Below are 25,664 nucleotides of genomic sequence, written 5' to 3' on the forward strand. Positions count from 1 at the left end.
CCAGTGTTGGGATATTTTTAGTGTCCTCTACTGTAAAGACTGATACAAAATATTTGTTCAGCGTATTTGCCATCTCCATGTTCCCCACTACTAATTTCCCGGTCTCGTCCTCTAAGGGACCAACATTCACTTTAGCCACCCTTTTTCTTTTTATATAACTGTAGAAACTCTTGCTATCTGTTTTTATATTTTTTGCTAGTTTACTTTCATAATCTATCTTCCCTTTCTTAATTAATCTTTTAGTTATTCTTTGCTGGCTTTTAAATGCTTCCCAATCTTCTATCCTCCCACTAGATTTGGCTACTTTATATGCCCTTGTTTTCAGTCGGATACTATCCTTTATTACTTTACTTAGCCACGGATGGCTGTCTTTTCTTTTACGCCCCTTTTTCCTCAGTGGAATATATTTTTCTTGAAAGTTGTGAAATATCTCCTTGAATGTACACCACTGCTCCTGTACCGTCTTACACCTTTAATCTATTTTCCCAGTCCACTTTAGTCAACTCTGCTCTCATACCTTCATAGTCTCCTTTATTTAAGCTTAGTACGCTGGTTTGAGATCCAACTCTCTCACCCTCCAACTGAATTTGGAATTCAACCATGTTATGGTCACTCATTCCAAGGGGATCCTTTACTAGGACATTTTTTATTAATCCTGTCTCATTACACAGGACCAGATCTAAGATTGCCTGCCCCCTGGTTGGTTCAGTAACATACTGCTCAAGGAACCCGTCCCTAATGCACTCTATGAACTCTTCCTCAAGGCTGCCCTGCCCAATTTGATTTGTCCAGTCAATATGAAAGTTAAAATCTTCCATGATTATAGCTGTTCCCTTATTACAAGCCCCAACTATTTCCTGATTTATACTCCGACCAATAGAGTTGCAACTGTTAGGAGGCCTATAGACTACGCCCACTAGTGACTTTTTCCCCTTATTATTCCTTATCTCCACCCAAACTGTTTCACTATCCTGATCCTTTGACCCAATATCATTTCTCACTATTGCAGTGATTCCATCCTTTATTAACATAGCCACCCCACCTCCCTTTCCTTCCTTCCTGTCTGTCCTTAATAGTCAAATACCCCTGGATGTTTAGTTCCCAGTCATAGTCACCTCGCAGCCATGTTTCTGTAATGGCCACCAGATCATACCCATGTGTAGTTATTTGTACTGTCAACTCGTCTATTTTGTTACGAATGCTGCGTGCATTCAGATAAAGAACTTTTAAATATGTTGCGACAATTTATTCCTGCTTTTACCCCCTTTACTACTTTATCTTTATGTGTACTGTACTCTTAGGCTGCTGCCCTAAGCACGGCCCATAATGTGAAAAGTGCTTTAGGTTTTTTGTTCTGTAAATAACAACCTTTTCATAACGGCTATTTCGGTAGAGAATAATGGATACTTGCGAGTGAAGGCAAGGCAGTAATCCAACTGTGTATTTCAGATGATAATGTAAATGCTAAGAACAACATTCTTGGTGTATATTGGTCCCATGGCATTGCTCAGTGGAAAAAAAAAACACACATGGGTTTAAAAAGTGAGAGGAGATATAAAGTACAATACAGGTAGACTATCCCTTATCCGCACTTCCGAAAACCTCTGAAAACCGAAAGTTTTTTCGTGGAGCGTAAGTCGTGCGCACGACATGACCTGAGTGGCGCAAAACATGACCCGACACGGCCGATGCTTGACCCACGCAGGTGTGAGGTGTCAGTTGTGTCTCAGCGCTGTCACACATGCGCCTGCTGCTCTCTGATATTTGTTGTTTTTTTGCGATTTGTGAAAATGTTAAAAAGAGCTGCAGATACCCCTATGGGTAACAGTGAGAAGCAGAAAAGGAAGCATCTCTCATTATCGATATCGCAGAAAGTGGAGTTATTGCAGAAGCTTGATCGTGGTGTGTCTGTGCGACGTCTTACTGAAGAATATGGTGTGGGAACTACCACCGTATATGACTTAAAGAAACAGAAAGACAAGTTGTTGAAGTTTTACACTGACAGTGATGACCATAAACTAATGAAAAGTAGGAAAACATTGCATAGGGCAAAAAATGAAGATTTGACCGTGTGCTGATTGAGTGGATTCGACAACGCAGAGGTGAACGTGTGCCACTGACTGGTTTGACGGTCATGAAACAAGCTAGAATATACCATGAAGAACTGAACATTGAAGTTGAGTGTGAATATTCAGAAGGTTGGCTGCATAAATTTAAGAAGCGTCATGGTATAAAATATCTGAAAATATGTGGTGAAAAAGCTTTTGCTGATCATGAAGCAGCTGAAAATTACATAGATGAATTTGCCAAAATAATATCTGATGAAAACCTCGGTCCTGAACAAATTTACAATGCTGATGAAACAGCTCTGTTCTGGCGCTACGTTCCTAGAAAAACATTAGCAACGGCTGATGAGAGTGCACCAGCAGGTTTTAAGGACGCTAAGGACAGGTTGACTGTTCTTGGGTGTGTCAATGCTGCAGGCACACACAAGTTAAAGTTGGTAGTGATTGGAAAAAGCCAACATCCGAGATGTTTGAAAGGTGTATGCAATTTACCTGTGCATTATTATGCGAGCAAGAAAGCATGGGTAACCAGAGGAATATTTTCTCACTGGTTCAATAACCACTTCGTACCAGCGACATGAGCTCATTGCAGGCAAGTTGGACTGGAAGAAAACAACTGCAAAATTTTATTGTTCCTGGACAACTGCTCTGCACATCCCCCTCCTGAACTTCTTGTGAAAAGTTATGTTTTCGGCATTAACTTTCCCCCTAATGTGACATCTTTAATACAGCCTTGTGACCAAGGAATTTTACGCTCCATGAAGAGCAAGTATAAAGACGTTTTTTTGAACTGTATGCTTGATGCAATCAACAGAGGCATAGGAATCCAAAGCTTCCTGAAAGAGTTCAATGTTAAGGATGCCATTTACACTGTTGCTAATGCTTGGAACGATGTTGATAAACCAAAATTAATAAATGCTTGGCACAGACTTTGGCCTACAACGATGTTTAATGAAGATGGACCTGCAGATGAAGATTTTGAAGGATTTCCTGTCAGTCAGGAGAAGATGATATCAAACCTCCTTACTTACGCCAAAGGTTTATCATCCGAAAGTGTAAATAAATTAGAGGAAGCTGACATCGAAGAAGTGCTGAACATTGACAATGATGCACCTGTTGTGCATTCGTTGAGTGATGGGGAAATTGCTGAAATGGTGTTAAATAAAGATAAGCATGAGGATAGTAGTGATGATGATGATGACATTGTGAACACAGGTGAAAAAATCCCCATCGACGATATGGTGACAATGTGAGATCAGTTAATTGCTGGCCTTGAACAACGTGCATTTATCAGTGAGCAAGAGATTATGCAAGTTTACTCAATTAAAGAGAGACTGCTTAGACAGAAACCAATGTTAATGAGACAGATGACACTGGAAGAAATCTTTAAAAAGGCCGTCTGTCGTAGTGCTGCTTCATCACTTGAGAATCCTGTTCCTGGCCCATCTTCAGATGTCCGACTCCAACCTGATGATGACGATGACAACACTGATGTACCCTCTTCTCCAAGATCCTCAAGCCAGATGTAATGTACCTTTACTGCATGTATATGTACAGGTATTTAGCTTAGTTTGTACCTGTATATGTTTGAAGTTTTACTGAATGTTTTCCATACAAATAAACTGCACTAGAGTATTTATGGTCTACACTTCTCCCACTATTTAATTTACCAAATTATTCCTGTACAAATAAACTAATACTATTTATAGTCTTTATTTATCCCACTCAGTGTGAATATTCATAAAGTTCGCTGCAGAAATATTAATGTGTTTGCTTACAGGGTGCTGCCCCGTAATACCCTTCCGAAATCCGAAAAATTCCGAATTCCGAAACACAGCTGGTCCCAAGGTTTTCGGATAAGGGATAGTCTACCTGTATTTACCTTGCACTGCAGCCTTGGGCTCATTCAGGCTTCAGAAGATGAAAAATTGCTTTGTCGCCACCCAGTGGCCACAGCCTGCAACTGCATACATACTCCAACGAGCTTTTAAACTATTCCAGCCTTACAGACTGTCACATTAATGGGAAAATCCTATTAAAAACATTACATGTGTCACCAGAAAAGGGCAACATGTGGGTGTTAAAATGGGAAATCCTATAGATATGTTTATATAGGCGTTTACAATAGAAGATGTACCAAATTTACTAGTAGTGTGTGTGTGTATATATATATGTGTGTGTGTGTTATATATGTGTGTTTGATGCCCCTTCTCTCTCTGCTCCTGACCACCCAACTTTCTGTTTTCAGCCCCTTGCTTGCTGACAACAACAGTCTATCGTTATCCTCTGGCAAAGTCCAAGCTCTTTCAGAATTGACATAATAAACCTCCTTGTCCGAGGGCCACAGCTTAAACCTCTCCAGTTACTGCCCTGGCTCAAATCTTCCCTTCCTCTCAAGTCCTGGGCTGCCTTGCAACTACTTGTCCACCTTTCCCATCACCCTTCGGTGAGAAATTGCAGTCTGGCTTTTCCCTCACAGCACAGAATGTGTCTGGTCTCTGCTACAAGTGATACTGCTTGAGACTCTGACTGCAGCTCACTGTTCCACCTCAGGAAAGTCACCACCTGGCTAAAGGAGTGGTGTGGGAAGGAGGGGTTCCATTTCATGGACACTGGCACCAGTACTGAGACAGGAAAGAGCTGTACTGTTTGGGCGGGCTGAACCTGAACTGGGCTGGGACCAAGGCCCTAGCGGAAAGGATACCTAGGGCTGTAAATAAGACTTTAAACTAATAACATGACTGGGGGGGGTTGGGGTGGGGAGGGAACTGCTAGAAATTACAGAAACCTATCGGTAAAAGACAGTAAAGAACAAACTAAAGGAAGGAATAAGGATAACACGAATGGCCAGGGATCTGATGAAGTCATAAAGCATAAAAATAAATAACTACTGAAAAAACAAAGAGAGGAATAATAAATAAAAACAATTTAAATTGTTGGTACAGCGATGTACGTAGTATTCAAAACAAAATGGATGAACTGGAGGCAATAATTTGTGAGCGAATCTGGATATTGTAGGGATGACTGAAACATGGCTACATGGAGACAGGATTGGCAACTAAATATTGCTGAATATAACACATTATAATATAGAGCAAATTACGAGGAAACGAGGGTGAAACTAAAGAAGGTAAACTGGGAGAAAATCTTGAAAAATAAAGTGTCAGAAAAACAGTGGGAAATCTTTAAAAGGGTAATCAGTAGAGTTCACGAGAAATGTATTCCACTAAAAGCCAAAAACAAGCAAGCTAATTATGGGGCACCATGGATGAATAAAGAACTGAAGAGAAAATGGAATCTAAAGAAAAAGACATATAGGAAGTACTTAGATGCTAAAGGAGAGGAGGACAAAAGAGAATATGAAGAACATCAGAGAAAAGTTTTTAAAAAACCATCATGGGCTTTTTTCTTTAGAAAAGAAGTCTTAGCGGTGACCTGATAGAGGTCTTTTAAAATTATGAATGTGTTGGACAGGGTAGATTTGAAGCGAACGTTTCCACTTGTGGGAGAATCCAAAACTAGGGCCACAAATACAAGATAATTACTAATAAATCCAATAGGGAAGGAGAAATTTCTTTACTCAGAGTGTGGTTAGAATTTTTTAAAATTCATTTACTGGGTGTGCGCATTGCTGGCAAGGCCAGCATTTATTGCCCATTCCTAATTACCCTTGAGAAGGTGGTGGTGAGTCCCCTTCTTGAACCGCTGCAGTCCATGTGCTGTTAGGTAGGAAGATCCAGGATTTTGATCCAGTGATGATGAAGGAATGGCGATCTATTTCAAAGTCCTCAGATAATGAAGCAGTCCGTGTCTGCATAAGTGGCAGGTAACATTCGCGCCACAGAAGTGCCAGGCAATGACTATCTCCAACAAGTGAGGGTCTAACCACCTCCCCATGACATTCAACAGCATTACCATCGCCGAATCTCCCACCATCAACATCCTGCGGGTCACTATTGACCAGAACCTTAACTGGACCAGCCACATAAATACTGTACCCCTAGCTAACAGGGAACGCTTTGTGCAGGGTGAAAACCAGAACCAACCCCTTTCTCGGAGGTGCTTTATTTTTGCCAGGTAGGCAAAAGCAGACCGTGTGTTATACCTTATTCGAGGGTATGATAGCGTAGTGGTTAAGTTATTGGACTAGTAATCTAGAGGCCTGGACTAATCCATAAATATTGTGACAACAAGAGCAGGTCAGAGGCTGGTATTCTGCGGCGAGTGTCTCACCTCCTGACTCCCCAAAGCCTTTCCACCATTTACAAAGCACATGTCGGAAGTGTGATGGAATACTCTCCACTTGCCTGGATGAGTGCAGCTCCAAAAACACTCTAGGAGCTAGACACCATCCAGGACAAAGCAGCCCGCTTGATTGGCACCCCACCCACCACCTTAAACATTCACTCCCTCTACCACCGGCGCACTGTGGCTGCAGTGTTGGCTGGGCTGGATATGTGTTTGTCGTGTCCTAATCCGATGCCTAGGCCGAATCCGGGTAGTCCGTCTAGTTTTATTCTTATTATAATCTGTCGTAGCGGTTGGTACAACCGAGTGGCTTGCTAGGCCATTTCAGAGGGCAGTTAAGGGTCAACCACATAGCTGAGAGTCTGGAGTCGCATATAGATTAGACCGAGTAAGAACGGCAGATTTCCTTCCCTAGGACATTAGTGAACTAGATGGGTTTTTTACGACAATCCAGTAGTTTCATGGTCACTATTACTGATGCTAGCTTTTTATTCCAGATTTATTTAATGAACTGAATTTAAAGACCCCAGCTGGCATGGTGGGATTTGAACTCATGTCTCGTGTGGAACTGATACAAAAGCAAAATAGCGCGGATACTAGAAATCTGAAATTCAAACCGAAAATGCTGGAATTACTCAGCAGGTCAGGCAGCATCTGTGGAGAGGGAAACTTTTTAGGTCGATGACCTTTCGTCAGAACTGGAAAAAGTTGGAGGTCTAACAGGTTTTAAGCAAGTGCAGGGTCAGGGAAAGGGAGAGGGGAGGAAAGAGCGAAAGGGAAGGTCTGTGATAGGGTGGAAGGCAGGAGAGATTAAATGACAAAAGGGATGATGGTGCAAGGCTAAAGGAGATGGTAATGGGACAGGTAAAGAAACAAAAGATGGGTCTAGAAGAGGTGTAAATGGGAATAGCAGAATCATCAACAGCTGCCGTCTGGAAAAAGTAGGGGCAGAGGTTATGATCTGAAATTGCTGTAAATATGAGGTGCTGTTCTTGGAGCTCGCATTGAGCTTCATTGGAACAGTGCAAAAGGTTGAGGTCAGAGTGGGAATGGAGCGGAGAATTAAAGTGACAGACGAAGCTCCGGGTCACACTTGCGGACTGAACGGAGGTGTTCCACAAAGTGGTCACCCAATCTGCGTTTGGCCTCCCCAATGTAGAGGAGACCGCATCGTGAGCAGCGAATACAGTGTAAATTGCAAGAAGTACAAGTAAATCGCTGTTTCACCTGGAAGGAGCGTTTGGGGCCCTGGACGGTGGGAAAGGGAGAGGTAAAAGGGCAGGTGTTGCATCTCCTGCACTTGCACAGGGAGGTGCCGGGCGAAGGGGAGGGGCTGTTGAGGGTGATTGAGGAGTGGACCAGGGTGTCTCTGAGGGAATGGTCCCTTTGGAATGCTGAAAGGGATGGGGAGGGAAAGATGTGTTTTGTGGTGGGATCACGTTGGAGGTGGCAGAAATGCAGAGGATGATCTGTTGAATGTGGAGGCTGGTGGCGTGAAAGGTGAGTAGAGGGGGAACCTTATCATGGTTCTGGGAGGGAGGGGAAGGGGTGAGAGCAGAAGTGCAGGAAATGGAATGGACACGGTTGAGGGCCATATCAACCATGGTAGAGGGAATCCTCGATTTGAGGAAAGAGGGAGACATATTGGAAGCACTGGAAGGTGGAAGGTGGCATCGTCAGAACAGATGCGACAGAGACTGAGAAACTGGGAGAATGGAATAGAGTCCTTACAGGAAATGGGATGGGAGGAAGTGTAGTCAAGGTAGGTGTGGGAGTCAGTGGGCTTATAGTGAATATTGGTCGACAACCTATCCCCAGAAATGGAGACACAGAAGTTGAGGAAGGGAAGGGAAGAGTCAGAGATGGACCATGTGAAGGTGAGGGAAGGGTGGAAATCGGAAGCAAAGTGAATGAAATTTTCCAGTTCAGGATGAGAGCAGGAAATGGCACCGATACAGTCATCAATGTACCGGAAAAAGAGGTGAGGGAGGGGACCGGAGTAGGACTGGAACAAAGAATGTTCCACATATCCCACGAAAGAAAGGCATAGCTAGGGCCCATACGGGTTCCCATAGCAACACCGTTTATTTGGAGGAATTGACTGGAGTCAAAGCAGAGGTTGTTCAATGTGAGAACAAGTTGAGCCAGGCGGAGGAGGGTGGTGGTGTATGGGGGCTGGTTGGGCCTCTGTTCAAGGAAGAAGCGGAGTGCCCTCAGGCCATCCTGGTGGGTGGTGGAGGTCCATGGTGATGGAGCGGACATGTTGTCAGAAGCACAGCTCAGGCTCAAACAGAACACTGAGGTTGCAAACAGCCTGGTTCAACCTGAGACACTGGCCAGGGAAGGGGATAGAATTGTTTGTGGAGGGTATGAAGTATATAGCGGGGCTAAAGACTGGCTTTGGTCTTCCCGATGTTCAGCTGGTAATAAGTTGCAGTTCATCCAGGACTAGTTACACTCATCCATGAACCTGACACGATTGCTGGGGTTGAACTACATTGGTGATGCTACTACAAGGCTGGGGATTTCCACTGATTTCAGTGACACACAGGTGTGATATGTACACACATCTAGACCGTCTTTAAAATATGTGATAAAATACTCTGCTAAAAATTCACAATATAAATGGTCTTAGTTTAGATTTTGAAAGCAAGAAGTGCTCTTTCTTTTGCAAACCACTCATTTGAAAAAGCATACTAAATATTGCTTTTCACCTTACAGGCCTTTTGGATTTGGCAGCATTTTATGGAGAGAACAGCTTAAAAAACCTATGTGAGCAGACAATTAAACAGGGCATTTCTGTGGAGAATGCCATCACTTTACTGTCGGCTGCAGTGAAATATCAAGCAAAGGTAGGGGACTGAGAACAAACTATGCACATGTTAAACATGTTCATTATAAACCTCCTGCCTGCTTCACCTGAGTTTAGAGAGTGAATGTCCTTTCAGTTCATGCTATCATAGTATGATGCAGCCATTTGGCCCATTGTGTCTGTTCCAGCACTTTGGTAGAGCTATCCAATTAGTCCCAGTCCCCTGCTCTTTCCTCATAGCCCTGTAATATTTTTTTCCCTTCAAGTACATAACCAATTCCCTTTTGAAAGTTACTGTTGAATCTGCTTCCACCACCCTTTCAGGCAGTGCATTCCAGATCATAACAACTCATTGTGTAAACAGTTTTTTTTCCTTATGTCACCTCTGGTTCTTTTGCCAGTCACCTTAAATCTGTGTCCTCTGGTTACTGACCCTTCTGCCACTGGAAACAGTTTCTTATTTACTCTATCAAATCCGTTCATGATTTTGAACACCTTTATCAAAACTCCTCTCAACCTTCTCTGCTCCAAGGAGAACAACCCCAGCTTCTCTAGTCTCTCCACATAACTGAAGCCCCCCATCCCTGGTACCATTCTGGTAAATCTCTTCTGCACCCTCTCCAAGGTCTTGATATCCTTCCTAAAGTGTGGTGCCCAGAATTGAACACAATACTCCAGCTGAGGCCTAACCAGTGTTTTATAAAGGTTTAGCATAGCTTCCTTGCTTTTGTACTCTATTCCTCTATTAATAAAGCTAAGAATCCTGTATGCTTTTTTTAACAGCCTTCTCAACTTGTCCTGCCACCTTCAAAGATTTGTTTCTGCACCACTTTTAAAATATTGTTTCTCCTCATTCTTCCTACCAAAATGTACACTTCACACTTCTCTGCATTAAATTTCATCTGCCACGTGTCTGCCCATTTCATCAGTCTGTCTATATCCTCCTGAAGTCTGTTACTATCCTCCTCATAGTTTGCAGGCGACACAAAACTCAGAAATGTAGTAAACAATGAAAATACACCCTGTATACCCAAGTCCAGATCATTAATATATATCAAAAAGTTAGCCTTGGCCGGCACTGCTGAATTAGTTTAAACAACAACAACTTGTATTTATATGGCGCCTTAACATAATAAAACGTCCCAAGGTGCTTCACAGGAGTATTAAAAGACAAAAAAAAAATTTGACACCGAGCCACATAAGGGGAAATTAGGGCAGGTGACCAAAAGCTTGGTCAAAGAGGTAGGTTTTAAGGAGCGTCTCAAAGGAGGAAAAAGAGGTAGCGAGGCGGAGAGGTTTAGGCAGGGAATTCCAGAGCTTAGGGCCTAGGCAACAGAGGCACGGCCACCAATGGTTGAGCGATTATAATCAGGGATGCTCAAGAGGGCAGAATTAGAGGAGTGCAGATATCTCGGGGTTGGGGGGGCGGGAGGTTGTGGGGCTGAAGGAGATTAGAGATTGAGAGGGGCAAGGCCATGGCGACATTGCTTAACGGCGAGCCATTGTAGGTCAGCGAGCACAGGAGTGCCGGGTGAATGGAACTTGGTGCGAGTTAGGACACGGGCAGCCGAGGTTTGGATGACCTCAACCCTCCCCCATGGCACTACTTCTCCTCCCTGCGAGGACATTGGTCTCCGCTCTGTTGAAGTGCAACCCGTTCGTCTTGAACAGGTCCCTCCATCCCCAGAACTGGTCCCAATGCCCCAGGAATCTGAAGTCCTTCCTCCTGCACCATTTCTCCTACTATTCCTATATTCACTAGTGCATGGCACTGGGAGTATTCCAGGGATTACTAACTTTTGAGGTCCTGCTTTTTAACTTTCTCCCTAGCTCCTGAAACTCTGTCTGCAGGACCTCAACCCTTTTCCTTCCTATGTCATTGGTTTCCACATGGACCATGACCTCTGGCTGTTCTCCTTCCCCACTCAAAATGTTCAGTTACTCTATAGAACAATTCAAAATCTAACGATAGAATATTTCTCTTACCCTCACCCACCATAACATTTAAGGCGCTTGTAATAAAACTGAGAATCATCACCCAATTCAGTCGTCAAAGATTGCAGCCAAATTTGGTTTGGTACGAACCATCTTTACTTGAGCAACAGCTGTTTAAATTGGATGTTGGTACGTGTTTCCCAGTAATTTTTCCTGAGGTAGGTTAACGAAATGAACATGGCTGTCTCTAGCTGTGTCCCCTCTGAACAGAATGTTATGGGTAATTGTGTTGAATTGCCTTTGGGTAAATGAAGTGCTGAATTGTTTTTCCAGGGGTTGGAAGAGTTTTGCTTTAAGTTCTGTGTCAATCATTTGACAGCCGTGACGCAAACACAGGGCTTTGGTGACATGGACCATGAACTCCTGAAGAATTTCATCAGCAAGGCTGGCAAGCACGGAGCATTCCGGAACTGAAGCAGGAACACGCGTATCGAACGAAGGTGATGGCTTGAACCGGAAACTGAACCTTGGGTAGTTTTTTTTTTCCCCCCTCTTCATCAGTTTTTCTGCCCCTATACCTTCAGGCATCAGCCCTGGCGGGGGTATAGTTCCACATGTGCCAACTGCAACTGCGCCCAAGTGGCCATTATTTCTTTATTAGCCTTAAACAGGCTATTCAACTAGGCAGATATTACAGCTGAGCTCCTTGCTTGGCATCTAGAGGTGCACAGTTCCAGCGAGGGTTTGCTGGTCAGTGATCTGGAGACAGGCCCTGTCTGATTTTCCTTGCCCTAACCCAGGCATTTTGGCCAGTTGCAGCACCCCCATCCCACCGCTGCCCCAGCTGGGACTTGTTAACTCAGCACAGACCAGCGATCAAACCTGGGACCTTTCACGTTTGCATGGTTCAGGTACTCATGGGGAGGACAAGCTCGCTGAATTATTGGGGAATCTGTTTTTCTTTAGAAGAAAAGGTTAGCATCAGTCACAAGAATGAAATGTCGGATTATGGAAGTCAATCTCTCAATACGTTTTGCACGGGAGTGCCTAGTTAGCTAGTGTGAAGGACTTCCGAATTCTATCTAATGTGCAATTCAGAACTAAGCATCATGGTTTTGCTTTATTCTTATGGTTCCTTCAGTCAATGGTTTCATATCACACACTGAATCAGTCATTGCATCTACTTTAAAATGAGTGACAAACCATCGTGTTATTTTAGTAAGAATTTTGCAATTCTAAAGATGTAATGCTTTCCTGAATCAATACAATTTTTGTAACAGTGAAGGCAAAATGAAGGAAATCAGCATGTCCCAGGTGATTCAATAGATTAAAGTTTACTACTCAGAGTAGTAGCTGTGAATACTAGATTCCCAGCACAAGGCACCTAATGCTGTATCAATAGACATGATAAGGAGCTGGATAAACCTGATTAGCAATGGGATGGAGAGAGGGTGAAGTATCAACAGATGATTGAAGTATCAACAGATGATTGAATGTTTTATGGACACAATTAATCCTGTGGTTGCTGGGAATATCAGCTATGGAATACAATCGGGTCATTTAGAATAAATGTGTTGTTACGTCGATGGTGAGAAGTTTTACTAGATTAATGTAGAGGGCTAGAGTTTTATCTTCATCCAAGTTTCAGCTGCGACGAGTCACTTCCCACGGTTTAGCTGAGAAGAGCAGAACTCTGGGTTTTCTCTCTGACATAGCCAAGTATTGCAGCCCCCTGCGGATGGCAGTTGGAACTTGCCATCTGATTAATACAGAAAGAAATACATTTGAGTTGTCTAGCGTTTTAAAGCAGATTCTGTTCTGATTGAGGGAGGATCTTTAGCTTCAGCGCAGTTACAGTATCTCCTAACACTGCAAATTGGTGAACAGACGACCTCATTACATTACGTTATGCAGCAGAAAAATCCCCAAACCATCGTCCTTTAAATCCTCAGATGCAGAATGGCAAATGAAAATTTTATATTTAAAATTCACTCTCAGGATGTGGGCATTTATTGCCCATCCCTAATTGCTTTGAGAAGGTGGTGGTGGGCTGCCTTTAAGTCAGAACCGCTGCTTTGTCAGTTTTGGTTCCCTGAAATTTGAAGGCACTCTGCAGATACTGTCAGTGATCTCACATTTGAATGTAGATGGATGATTCTGCTCTGATCACTTTTTTGTTGCATTAGGTGACTACGTTTGTGCTTAAGGACTATTAAAACCTTACTACTCGAACCATATCAAAAAATATATAGATTACAGGTGTTAGGCTGGGACATTCCTTGGAGCTGCTCCTGATTCCCCGCTGTTATTTCACTGGACGGGCTGCGCACACAGCTCCCCGGCGCAAGTGGCTCCAAGGAATTTACCAGCCTTGATTTCCAGGATCATACATTCTGCTAAAGCTAATGGGATATTATGTGAGGAAGGGATGAAGTGGATGGGCCTTTACATAACTACTATTGCTTTGAACTATCTTCTCCCCTCATTCCATCAAGTGGCAGTCCAGCTGAACCGGTCATTGGCTGCAATCCAGCTTGTTTTAGGCTAACAAGTAGATGAGTTATGTGCAACATGTTTGTGTTGGTTTTAACCCGACTCAACTGAGGGTAGGTGCAGATTTGAACACAGCAGTAGAGGTGGACTTGCACTGAATCTGTTCCATAGTGTCCATCCCCAGTCTATCTGCAATCCATTATGGCCATCTTTATCAAATGAAGATATTTTATCTTATTATCTAACCTGTACAGTTAACAGGACAGCTTCTCCGTCTGCATTTATAGTGAGCTGAGTGAGATTACAGCACTGGGTCTCTCGATTCCGATAACATCTCTAATTACTCATGGAGAGTAATCATAACACTTTTTAAAGGGTGTGTGTTGGCTGAACATTTGACCTGTGTATCAAACCCCAGTAGCAAAGATTTAATCATGTTTGTCATTGCCAATGAGAAGCAGATGTATGTAATTAATGTGCATTCCAATCCTTCCAATAATAGTTCACAAACGTGCAAATATAAGGATATAAAATTTAATAACTGGAAAATGTATTTATAAACTAATTTAGAGAAATTAATCTACCTAAATGTTAATACTGCCCTCAGTTACATTTTTGTTTGTCTTGAGTGCTGTATTGTAGTTTTTGTTACAAATAGTGACTACTTAATCCTTTGTCAAACTTTTTTTCCCCTTCAGAACTGTAATGTGATTTTTATGTTATTGTTACATTTAAATTCAAGAATACTGTATGCTTAAAGTATAAAGTGTTCAGTATAGTCGGTTTATTTACATTGAAGTCACATACCTAGCAATGAAACTGGATGTTGGTATTGAGACTATAACTTGTTTAATTAAAATTGAAGCATCTGACACCATTTAGCTTCTTTGACTTGTACTCTCATTACGTTTAAAATAAAGGATTAAAAAGTTTCAGGGTGTAAGAGGATACTGTCAATCATTTACTCAGTATTTCACCTGCCCTACAGCTACAAAGCTGTAGGGTGGGTAATTCAAAGGCAGGTACCCCTCCTGTATTATTGGGCATATAGACTAGCAACACACCCTGATGTGGGCAGTCAGCACAAAGCATGTTGGGATTCTGGTACACTGTGCACAAAGCTCGTTGGACCCTGTAAAATATATTTGGTAGCTGCCCCAATATGTGAGTTTGCAAGGTGTGTGCTCCTAGTTTTTCACTCATTTTGCAGAAGGTCCTGAAACAGGTGCAGTGCCCTTTTGTATATTTAAATTGATCCAACCTAAAAACCATGAGGACCAATATGGTGGCAGCCATGCCGCCACAGCTTAGGTGCAGGTCTGTACGCCGAGAAATTGCTATACGTTGCGCCCAATTTACAACAAAGAAACGTGCGAAAGACATTCCAGTTTTTACCCCGCTGTGTCCAAATAACTTTTGGTGAAAGTGGTCCACACAAGTGCCAGGATGTCCTATTCTAAAATGAGCTCGATACCCCTGTGCTAAATAGAGAGGACTTCCTTTAAGATGATTCTAACATTGGAGAATAGGCTAGTAAGAAGAGTCGGTCATTTGGCCCATTGAGATACTCTTGCCATTTTGTTAGCTATAGCAGCTCCATCTTTTCAATCCCAATTTCCTGCCTCACCTGTGGACTTCTTTCTCAACACGTGTCACCAGCTTTAAAAGAGGGGAATAAATTGAGTGAGGTCAGTTATGTCACTGTGCTACTTTTGGTTTCATTATTTTAATATTTCACCTACTTAAAAGTGATGTAGGTGAAACAGTCCAGACAGTAGCAATGTTCTGCTGTTGAGTTATTTTATCACTGACTGGGAGGCAAATATTATAGACAGCTAAAACATCTGCAGTTCTTTTTCAAAAAAAGGACTGGCCAACCGAGCTTGTGCTCCTGAATCTTCAGCTATAACAAAAAGCAATCTCATGCAGACACTTTTTACAGATTTTTATTCACTATATATATAAAAAAAAAATCAATTTATAAAAACAGTACCTTAATCCATAATGTGCAGTACAAATAGATTTCTTGCTGAACAAAACATGAGTACAGACTTCTGTATGCTTTCAATCAGAAATATGGAAAGATATTTAATTCACATACTGATTAACCATTTAAGTCCAATGACAACTGATACCCATGGGTCAACTGTATGGATTTTGCCGAGCTGTTATAGACAGGAACAGTTTACAAGTTCTCCCAGGCAGCTGTCGCAAACACAAAGCAATCTGACATCAACACAGTGATCCTAACAATCTGAGTCATTAATACTGCCTCTTTCGGAGAGCAATTTTAGAAGCATTTACCACAAGCCCAGTATTACAGCACGGATCTTCACAATTTGTTCATCAAAATGTTTAAGAGACCTTCAGCAACATTTTGTTTTAGTAGTCTGCATTTCAATTGTGAAGGCTATGTCTTGTATATTTGAGGTATATAAGCCAGTGCTCAGTAGTGTGGCTTAATATTCATGCCTTCGTACATAATGCTATTACACGTGCTGGTAACCTCTGTAAAATTAAATAGTGCATCAGTTTAAAACTCTGAAAAACATGAAGTCCGGTACCGTTTCAATGCACAAATCAAAAGCAATAGTGCACTTTGCCACATCATTACATCTTACTCTTATAGTGGCTCAGTGGTAGCACTCTCACCTCTGAGCCAGAATGTCGTGCGATCAAGCCCCACTCCAGAGATTTGAGCACGTAATCTAGACTGGCAGTTCAGTGCAGTACTGAAGGAATGCTGCACTGTCAGAGATGCCATCTTTTGGGTGAAATGTTAAACCGAGGCTTTGTCTGCCCTCTCAGATGGCTGTAAAAGATCCCACAGCACTAAGATCAGGGGAGTTCTCTGTGTCCTGGCCAACATTTATCCCTCAAGCAACACCTAGAATGGATGATCTAATCATTTATTTCATTACTGTTTGTGGGACCTTGCTGTATGCAAATTGGCTGCCACATTTCCTACATCACAACTATACTTCAAAAGTACATTGGCTGTAAAGCGCTTTAGGATGTCCTGAGGTTGTGAAAGGCGCTATATAAATGCAAGTTCTTTCTTATGTCTTATTGCAAACTTAAAGCATTTGTCTCAATACCAGAACCAAAGTTTTGATAGGCACATTTGCTTGCAACTTGAAGACAATTCAACTACAGCCAAACTGGTTTCTAGTTTGTAAAAAGTAAAATCGCAGACATAAATAAAAACAATAAAATTGAAACAGCACACATTCTGTGCAAATGCTACATATTTAGGGCCATATTTTCCTCTTTTGTGAATAGTGTGTTAATTGCCTTTATTTCATTGTTTTTACAAACCCAAATCAAAATGGCAGGTGTGCAGATGACTTCACGTAAAATGTGAAAGTTACTGAAATTTAAAAAATATGGCCGATCTGAACACACCTTTAACAACGGGCCTTCTACATCTCAATTGGTACTTACCAGTAGAAATGGCAAATATTTTGTGTATCTAACTGTAGAGTATGCAAAACTTTTAAAAAATAGCTTGATGGAAGTTGACAGAATTCCACTTCACTGACTGGGACATGGGGGTCCTGATTAACAGCATGTTTGAAAAATGCAAAGAACGTTTTGTAACAGGGCAGATCCAGATTTTTACCAGATGCAAAAGGTGTAGTTGTGCATCACAGACTCAACCACTGAGAGGACCCAGCAGCATCACCACAACTTGAACAGAACATCAAGCTGAGGTAAGAAGATCATCCTGTCTTTATATGCAAATGAAGGAAATATATAGGTAATGAATTTAAAGTGGGAGTTGTAATATGCAAGAACTATAATTCACAGCAAAATACTGAGGATGTAGCAAGTAATGTATAATTTAAAACAGCAGGCTAATGCAAATTGCATTAGACATGCCAGAGAAAGAGAAGCACAGGTGAGTGGGGCTGAAGATTTAGCAGAGGTGGAAGCTGCTGAGGGCCAGCTATTACTCTGTGAATGTCTGGTGTGCTGAATGCCCCTTATACATTGCTGCAGGATTCAGATTATTCCAGGGGGTCATTTTTGTAACCACTCAGAGTAGTGGTAAAATCAGAAGAAAAGTACAATACTTTCTTCCATCAGTCCTGCTCCATTGTTTACTCAAAACTTTTTTATTAAACTTCACATGCAGAGGAAAATATGACCCTTAAGGCATAGTGTTTAGCAAAACAATTCTCTAAAATGACTTAAACTCTCTAACTGGAGGTTATAAAGGAAATAAACTCCTGGTAAAACAAAATCTGGGAAAGGGAGGGAAAAAAATCAGCCATGACCAGAACTGATGAAGATTCTGCCGCAGAGGATCATGCTCATGCAGTGCGGACGTATTCCTGAGTCAGAGGAGGCGGCTAATGTCAGTTTTCGTCCCTCTTCACATCATCGTTCCCATCTTTCAGTTTCTGCTCTTGCATCTTATTTCTTGTGGATGCTGTACGGGGATATAAATGAAAGTCAGAATGAAAGAATCCTATCTGATATTTCCTCGACTAAAGCGACTGAACCAGTTTAGTATGCTCACTTGATACAGGGGAGTACTGGAATTGTAATACAAGCAGAATTTATGATCTGAATTTTACAGCACCCATTTTATCCACAGATAGGGACCACACTCATTAGCACAGCTGAAAACTCTCAGAATATATGTCATGTTAAATGACTGGATCTAACGGCTGCTGTTATTAGATTTTGGCCACATTGCTCTGTCTGACTAGGTGATCTACAAAGGCACATTGAACCTGATAACTTATTATACGAGTCTATTTACCTTTTGGAGAAGGTCAACCTGACTTACCCCATCTTCCTAATTCCCTTGTTATTTAGACCCTTAAAGCAACTTTTCATTAATTTTTTTCGTACATCTTAGATTACGTCACTTCAAAGTCTCCTCGGTTCCAAACATACTCTTGGCCACTCATCCTTTCAAATACTTTAATGTAACTCCTGCAGAGAACAATTTAGCAAGAGGGAAATGGAGTAAGGGGATAAAATCAATTGGACTAGTTATAAATGGGGGATAGATTGAAGTAATAGGAGGGGGTAGCTTAGACAAAAAAAACACAGGGAAAGGAGATGTGTTAAAGAAAAAAAACGTTAAAATGCATGTATTGCAATCCACAGATTGTGGGAAATAAAATGGTGAAGCAAATATTTTACAGGAAGCATTAACAGAAACCTATTTGCAAACTGGACAAGAATGGAAAATAAACATATCAAGATATAGGGGGGATTGAAAAGGTAAGAAAGGAGTGGAGTGGCAATAATGGTTAAAGAGGGAATACATGTTGCAGAGAGGGATGATGTAGACGAGGAAGGGATACAGACAGGGAAGATGGTTGGAGCTGAAGGGTAAAAACAGGCTTGTTACATTAATAGGGATGGTATTACACACCTCCAGTAAGACTAAAGGGTATGGCGTTAGGGGGAGGATAGCAAACTGGATGTAAAATTGGTTAAAGGGTAGAAAAAAGCGAGTAGGAGTTAAAAGGGCAGTTTTTCCAGAGTGGTAGGAAATGGCTGGTGGTGTTCTGGGGCCACTTCTGTTCATAGAGTTATACAGCACAGAAAGAGGCCCTTCGGCCCATTGTGTCTGCGCCGTCCATCAAGCCCTGTCCAATCTAATCCCATTTTCCAGCATTTGGTCCATAGCCTTGTATGCAATGGCATTTCAAGTGCTCATCCAAATGCTTCTTGAATGTTGTGAGGGTTCCTGCCTCTACCACCCTTTCAGGCAGTGAGTTCCAGACTCCAACCACCCTCTGGGTGAAAAAGTTCCTCCTCAAATCCCCTCTAAACCTCCTGCCCCTTACCTTGAATCTATGCCCCCTTGTTATTGACCCCCCTACTAAGGGGAAAAGTTCCTCTTTATCTACCCTATCTATGCCCCTCATCATTTTGTACACCTCAATCAGGTCCCCCCTCAGCCTTCTTTGTTCCAAGGAAAACAACCCCAGCCTGTTTAGTCTTTCTTCATAGCTGAGGCGCTCCATCCCAGGTAACATCCTGGTGAATCTTCTCTGCACCCACTCCAAAGCAATCACATCCTTCCTATAGTGAGGCGACCAGAACTGCACTCAGTACTCCAGCTGTGGCCTTACCAGCGTTTTGTACAGCTCCATCATAACCTCCCTGCTCTTATATTCTATGCCTCGGCTAATGAAGGCATGTATCACATATGCCTTTTTAACCACCTTATCTACCTGATCCGCTGCCTTCAGGGATCTATGTACATGTACACCAAGGTCCCCCTGACCCTCTGTACTTCCTAGGGTCCTACCACTCATTGTGTATTCCCTTGCCTTATTTGTCCGTCCAAAATGCATCACCTCGCACTTTTCAGGGTTAAATTCCATTTGCCACTTTTCCACCCATCTGACCAACCCGTTTATATCGTCCTGTAGCCTGAGGCTTTCCTCCTCGCAATTTACCACCCCACCAATTTTCGTGTCATCTGCGAACTTACTGATCATACCTTTCACATTCTCATCCAAATCATTTATGTAGATCACAAACAGCAAGGGACCCAGCACCGATCCCTGAGGTACCCCACTGGACACAGGCTTCCAGTCACAAAAGCAACCTTCGACCATCACCCTCTGCCTCCTGCCACTCAGCCAGTTTAGGATCCAACGTGCCAAGGCACCCTGGATCCCATGGGCTCTTACCTTCTTGACCAGTCTCCTATGCGGGACTTTGTCAAAAGCCTTACTGAAGTCCATGTATACCACATCCACAGCATTTCCCTCATCCACACACCTAGTCACCCCCTCGAAAAATTCAATCAGATTGGTCAGACATGATTTACCCTTGACAAAGCCATGCTGACTATCCCCGATTAATCCTTGCCTCTCCAAGTGGAGACTAATTTTGTCCCTCAGAATTTTTTCCAATAATTTCCCTACCACAGATGTTAGGCTCACTGGCCTGTAATTCCCTGGTTTATCCCTGCTACCCTTCTTGAATAATGGTACTAAGTTAGCTGTTATCCAGTCCTCTGGTACATCCCCTGTGGCCAGAGAGGTTCTGAAAATTTGTGTCAGAGCCCCTGCAATCTCCTCCTTTGCCTCACACAGCAGCCTGGGATACATCTCGTCCGGGCCTGGGGATTTATCCACTTTTTGGTCTGCTAAAACCGCGAGTACCTCCTCCCTCTCGATGCTAATATGTTCAAGTATATCACAGTCCCCTTGCCCGATTTCTATGTCTACATCGTCTTTCTCCATAGTGAACACAGATGCAAAAAATTCATTTAAAACCCCGCCTACATCATCTGGCTCGACACACAGATTGCCACTTTGGTCCCTAATGGGCCCTACCCTTTCCCTGGTTATCCTCTTGCCCTTAATATACTTATAAAACATCTTAGGATTTTCCTTTATTTTGCTCGCCAGTGTTATTTCATGGCCCCTCCTCGCTCTCCTAATTTCTTTTTTAAGTATGCCCCTGCACTTTTTATACTCCTACATAAGAACCTAAGAAATAGGAGCAGGAGTAGGCCAATCGGCCCCTCGAGCCTGCGCCGCCATTCAATAAGATCATGGCTGATCTGATCCTAACCGCCAATCTATCACAGAACCATCTCCTGAATCTAACAGAATTAGACACACGAAATAGGAGCAGGATCAGGCTACACGGCCCCTGGGCCCGCTCCGCTACCCACAGGGCCATGACCGATCCGAACCTAGACTCATGTCCAAATTCCTGCCCGCTCCCCGTAACCTTTAATTCCCTTTACTTCTAGGAAACTGTTTATTTCTGTTTTAAATTTATGTAATGATGTAGCTTCTACAGCTTTTTGGGGCAGCATATTCCATGGACCTACCACCCTCAGTGAAGTAGTTCCTCCTCATCTCAGTTTTGAAAGAGCAGCCCCTTATTCTAAGACTATGCCCCCTAGTTCTAGTTTCACCCATCATCGGGAACATCTTCCCCGCATCCACCCGATCCAACCCCTTCACAATCTTATATGTTTCAATAAGATCGCCTCTCATTCTTCTGAACTCCAATGAGTAGAGTCCCAATCTACTCAACCTCTCCTCATATGTCCATCCCCTCATCCCCGGGATTAACCGAGTGAACCTTCTTTGTACTGACTCGAGAGCAAATATGTCCTTTCTTAAGTATGGACACCAAAACTGTACGCAGTATTCCAGGTGCGGTCTCACCAATACCTTGTACAACTGAAGCAATACCTCCCTATTTTTATATTCTATCCCCCTAGCAATGAAAGCCAACATTCCATTGGCCTTCTTAATCACTTGCTGCACCTGCATACTAACCTTTTGAGTTTCGTGCACCAGGACCCCCAGATCCCTTTGTACTTCAGTACTTTCCAGTTTCTTGCCATTAAGTTAATAACTTGCTCTACGATTTTTCCTGCCAAAGTGCATAACCTCACACTTTCCAGTATTGTATTCCATCTGCCAAATCTCTGCCCACTTACTTAGCCTGTCTATGTCCCCTTGCAGGTTTTTTATGTCCTCCTCACTCACTACTTTCCCTCCCATCTTAGTATCATCTGCAAACTTTGATATGTTACACTTGGTCCCCTCCTCCAAATCATTAATATAGATTGTAAAGAGTTGGGGACCCAGCACTGACCCCTGCGGAACACCACTAGTTACTGATTGCCAGTCTGAGAATGAACCATTTATCCCAACTCTCTGCCTTGTTAGATAACCAATCCTCTATCCATGCCAGAATATTACCCCCAATCCCGTGATTTTTTATCTTAAGCAATAATCTTTTGTGTGGCACCTTGCCAAATGCCTTTTGGAAGTCTAAATACACTACGTCCACTGGTTCCCCTTTATCCACCCTATACGTTACTTCCTCAAAGAACTCCAGCAAATTTGTCAAACATGACTTCCCCTTCATAAAACCATGCTGACTTTGTCCGATTAAATTATGATTATCCAAATGTCCTGTTACTGTCTCCTTAATAATGGACTCCAAAATTTTACCTACCACAGATGTTAGGCTAACCGGTCTATAGTTTCCAGCCTTCTGTCTACTGCCCTTTTTAAATAAGGGTGTTACATTAGCAGTTTTCCAGTCTGCCGGGACCTTTGCCGAGTCCAGGGAGTTTTGGAAAATTATTACCAATGCATCCACAATCCCTACCGCCACTTCCCTCAAGACCCTAGGATGTAAGCCATCAGGTCCAGGTGATTTATCCGCCTTGAGTCCCATTATTTTACCGAGTACCAGTTCCTTAGTGATTTTGATCGTGTTTAGCTCCTCCCCCCCTTTAGCCCCCTGTTTGTCCAGTGTTGGGATATTCTTAGTGTCTTCTACTGTAAAGACTGATGTAAAATATTCATAGTGTTTTTGCCATCTCCATATTTCCCACCATTAATTTCCCAGTCTCATCCTCTAAGGGACCAACAGTTACTTTAGCCACCCTTTTTCTTTTTATATAACTATAAAAACTCTTACTATCTGTTTTTATATTTTTTGCTAATTTACTTTTATAATCTATCTTCCCTTTCTTAATCAATCTAGGGCTTCCTCCGTCTTTAGTCTTTTGTAACTGCCAAAAGCCCCCCTTTTTTTCCTAATGCATTTTTGTATATCCCTTGTCATCCAAGGTTCCCTTTGCTTGTTGGTCCCCCCCTTGACCTTTACGGGAACATGTTGGCGTTGTACTCTCTCTATTTCCCTTCTGAAAGTCTCCCACTGCTTTGATGTGGATTTTCCTATAAGTAGCTGCTCCCAGTCCACTTTGGCCAGATCCTGCCTTATCATATTAAAATCAGCCTTCCCCCAATTTAGAACCCTTATTTCCGGGCCGTCTTTGTCTTTTTCCATGACCACCTTAAATCTCACCGAATTATGGTCACTGTCGCCAAAATGCTCTCCTACTGACACTTCCACCACTTGCCCGGCTACATTCCCTAGAATTAGGTCCAGTACCGCCCCCTCTCTTGTAGGACTTTCTACATGTTGGCTCAAAAAGCTCTCCTGGATGCACTTTAAGAATTCTGCACCCTCTAAGCCTTTCACACTCTGACTATCCCAATTAATATTGGGGAAGTTGAAATCCCCCACTATTATTACCCTATTATTTTCGCACTTCTCTGAGATTTGCCTACATATCTGTTCCTCTATCTCCCCCTGACTGTTCGGGGGCCTATAGTACACTCCCAGCAAAGTGCTTGCCCCCTTTTTGTTTTTAAGTTCTACCCATATGGCCTCATTAGAGGAACCCGCTAATATATCATCCCTCCTTACAGCAGTAATTGACTCCTTAATTAATATTGCAACACCCCCTCCCCTTTTACACCCCCCTCTGTCTCGCCTGAAGATTCTATACCCCGGAATATTGAGCTGCCAGTCCTGACCCTCCCTCAACCATGTCTCCGTGATAGCAACAATATCGTACTCCCATGTGTTCAACAACTTCAGTTCATCCACCTTATTTGCAAGACTCCTTGCATTAAAATAAATGCCTTCCAGCCATGCCATATTCCCTTTTGCCTTCACATATTTGCTCTGCCTTCCCAGCTGACTTGTTTTTTCCTCCGTATTTGGCTGTAAATCACCCCCTACTATAGCTCCACTCTGTATCCCATCCCCCTACCAAGTTAGTTTAAACCCCCCCCCCCCCCAACAGTGCTAGCAAACCTCCCCGCAAGGATATTGGTCCCCCTCTGGTTCAGGTGTAAACCGTCCGACTTGTACAAGTCCCACCTTTCCCAGAAGCAGACCCAGTGATCCAGGAAACTAAAGCCCTCCCTCCTGCACCATCCCTTTAGCTACGCTGTTCTATCTTCCTATTCCTATACTCACTAGCACGTGGCACCGGGAGTAATCCAGAGATTAGAACCTTTGAGGTCCTGCTCTTTAATCTTCTACCTAGCTCCCTAAATTCTTGCTGCAGGACCTCATCCCTCTTTTTACCTATGTCGTTGGTACCAATGTGGACCACGACCTCTGGCTGTTCGCCCTCCCCCTCCAGAATGCCCTGCAGCCGCTCAGTGACATCCTTGACCCTGGCACCAGGGAGGCAACAAACCATCCTGGATTCACGTCTACGGCCACAGAAACGCCTATCTGTTCCCCTTACTGTAGAATCCCCTACCACTATTGCTCTCCCACTCTTTTTCCTCCCTTCCTGGGCAGCAGGAGCACCCCCAGTGCCAGGAAGTTGGCTGCTGCTGCCTTCCCCTGATAAGTCATCCCCCCCAACAGTATCCAAAGCGGTATACCTGGTTGAAAGGGGGATGGCCACAGGGGTCTCCTGCACTACCTGCCTGCTTCTATTGTTCCGCCTGGTGGTCACCCATTTCCCTTCTGCCTGTGCAGCCCTACCCTGCGGTGTGACCAACTCACTGTACGAGTAATTCGCGACCCTCTCAGCATCGTGAATGCTCCACAACCCATCCACCCGCATATCAATCATTTACATATAGGCCAAGGAAGTAGTGTTGAAACTGGAAGATACCACCAAAATAGGAGGCATTGTTAATTCTTTAGATGATCAAAAGAAACTGCAAAGGGATATTGATAAAATAGGGGAATGGACTAAAAGGTGACGGATGGAATTCACTGCAAGTGAGAGGTGATGCGTTTTGGTAAAAAAAATAGCAGTAATTATACTCTGGATTGAAGTATGCTCGGTGCTGGGGAAGAGCAGAGGGATTTGGGGGTTACAGGCTCACAGGACATGAAAGGCAACACTTCAGGGTGAAAAGGAAATACAAATATGAAGAAAGTGTTGAAAACTTGTTTTTCCTTCCCGCTAGAACAAAGTAGATTACGGGGTGATATGACAGAGTTGTTTAAAATTATAAAAGGATGGGACAGGATAGATAGAAAAGACTGTTTCCAGTAGTTGAGGGGCCATAGATACAAGATTAGAACAAAGAGTAAAAGAATCTTCTTCACACAGAGGCTGTGGAATTCACATCCAGGGTTGGTGATTGAGGCAATGTGAACATTAAAGTTTAGATTGGAGTGAAAGATAGGGGATAAGGGGCTATGGGAACAGGGCCGATATATACAATTAGGACTATTAGGGTAAACACTGGTAGGGCTGAATGGCCTGTTTCTGTATGGTCATTTTTATGCATATAATTTGGTGTCCAGGACTACACATTTAAGAA

The 25,664-nt window shown here is 42.9% G+C and overlaps 2 protein-coding genes across 14 annotated transcripts in view; one reads left to right on the forward strand and one right to left on the reverse strand.

Annotated features, from left to right (window-relative positions):
• The window catches only part of LOC147107418 (RCC1 and BTB domain-containing protein 2-like), a 78,451-nt gene extending 65,921 nt beyond the window's left edge, over positions 1–12,530 (forward strand). For 2 of the 7 annotated variants that reach the window (XM_086006448.1, XM_086006455.1), the window contains 2 exons: positions 9,036–9,166; positions 11,395–12,530. In XM_086006448.1, coding sequence (XP_085862574.1) covers positions 9,036–9,166; positions 11,395–11,535 — 272 coding nt within the window. In that variant the 3' untranslated portion in view covers positions 11,536–12,530. Of the gene's footprint in view, positions 1–4,314; positions 4,750–9,035; positions 9,167–11,394 lie in introns of those variants that run through there. The other 5 variants (XM_086006453.1, XM_086006454.1, XM_086006450.1 and 2 more) reach the window with 4 other exon arrangements.
• A 2,954-nt stretch (positions 12,531–15,484) lies between these two features.
• The window catches only part of rb1 (retinoblastoma 1), a 295,784-nt gene continuing 285,604 nt past the window's right edge, over positions 15,485–25,664 (reverse strand). For all 7 annotated transcript variants that reach the window (XM_086006459.1, XM_086006458.1, XM_086006457.1 and 4 more), the window contains one exon: positions 15,485–17,989. In XM_086006459.1, coding sequence (XP_085862585.1) covers positions 17,916–17,989 — 74 coding nt within the window. In that variant the 3' untranslated portion in view covers positions 15,485–17,915. The remainder of the gene's footprint in view (positions 17,990–25,664) is intronic.

Source organism: Somniosus microcephalus, chromosome 14 (assembly GCF_052327205.1).
Source record: "Somniosus microcephalus isolate GS21.2 chromosome 14, FLI_Smic_1.0, whole genome shotgun sequence".
Lineage (NCBI taxonomy): Eukaryota > Metazoa > Chordata > Chondrichthyes > Squaliformes > Somniosidae > Somniosus > Somniosus microcephalus.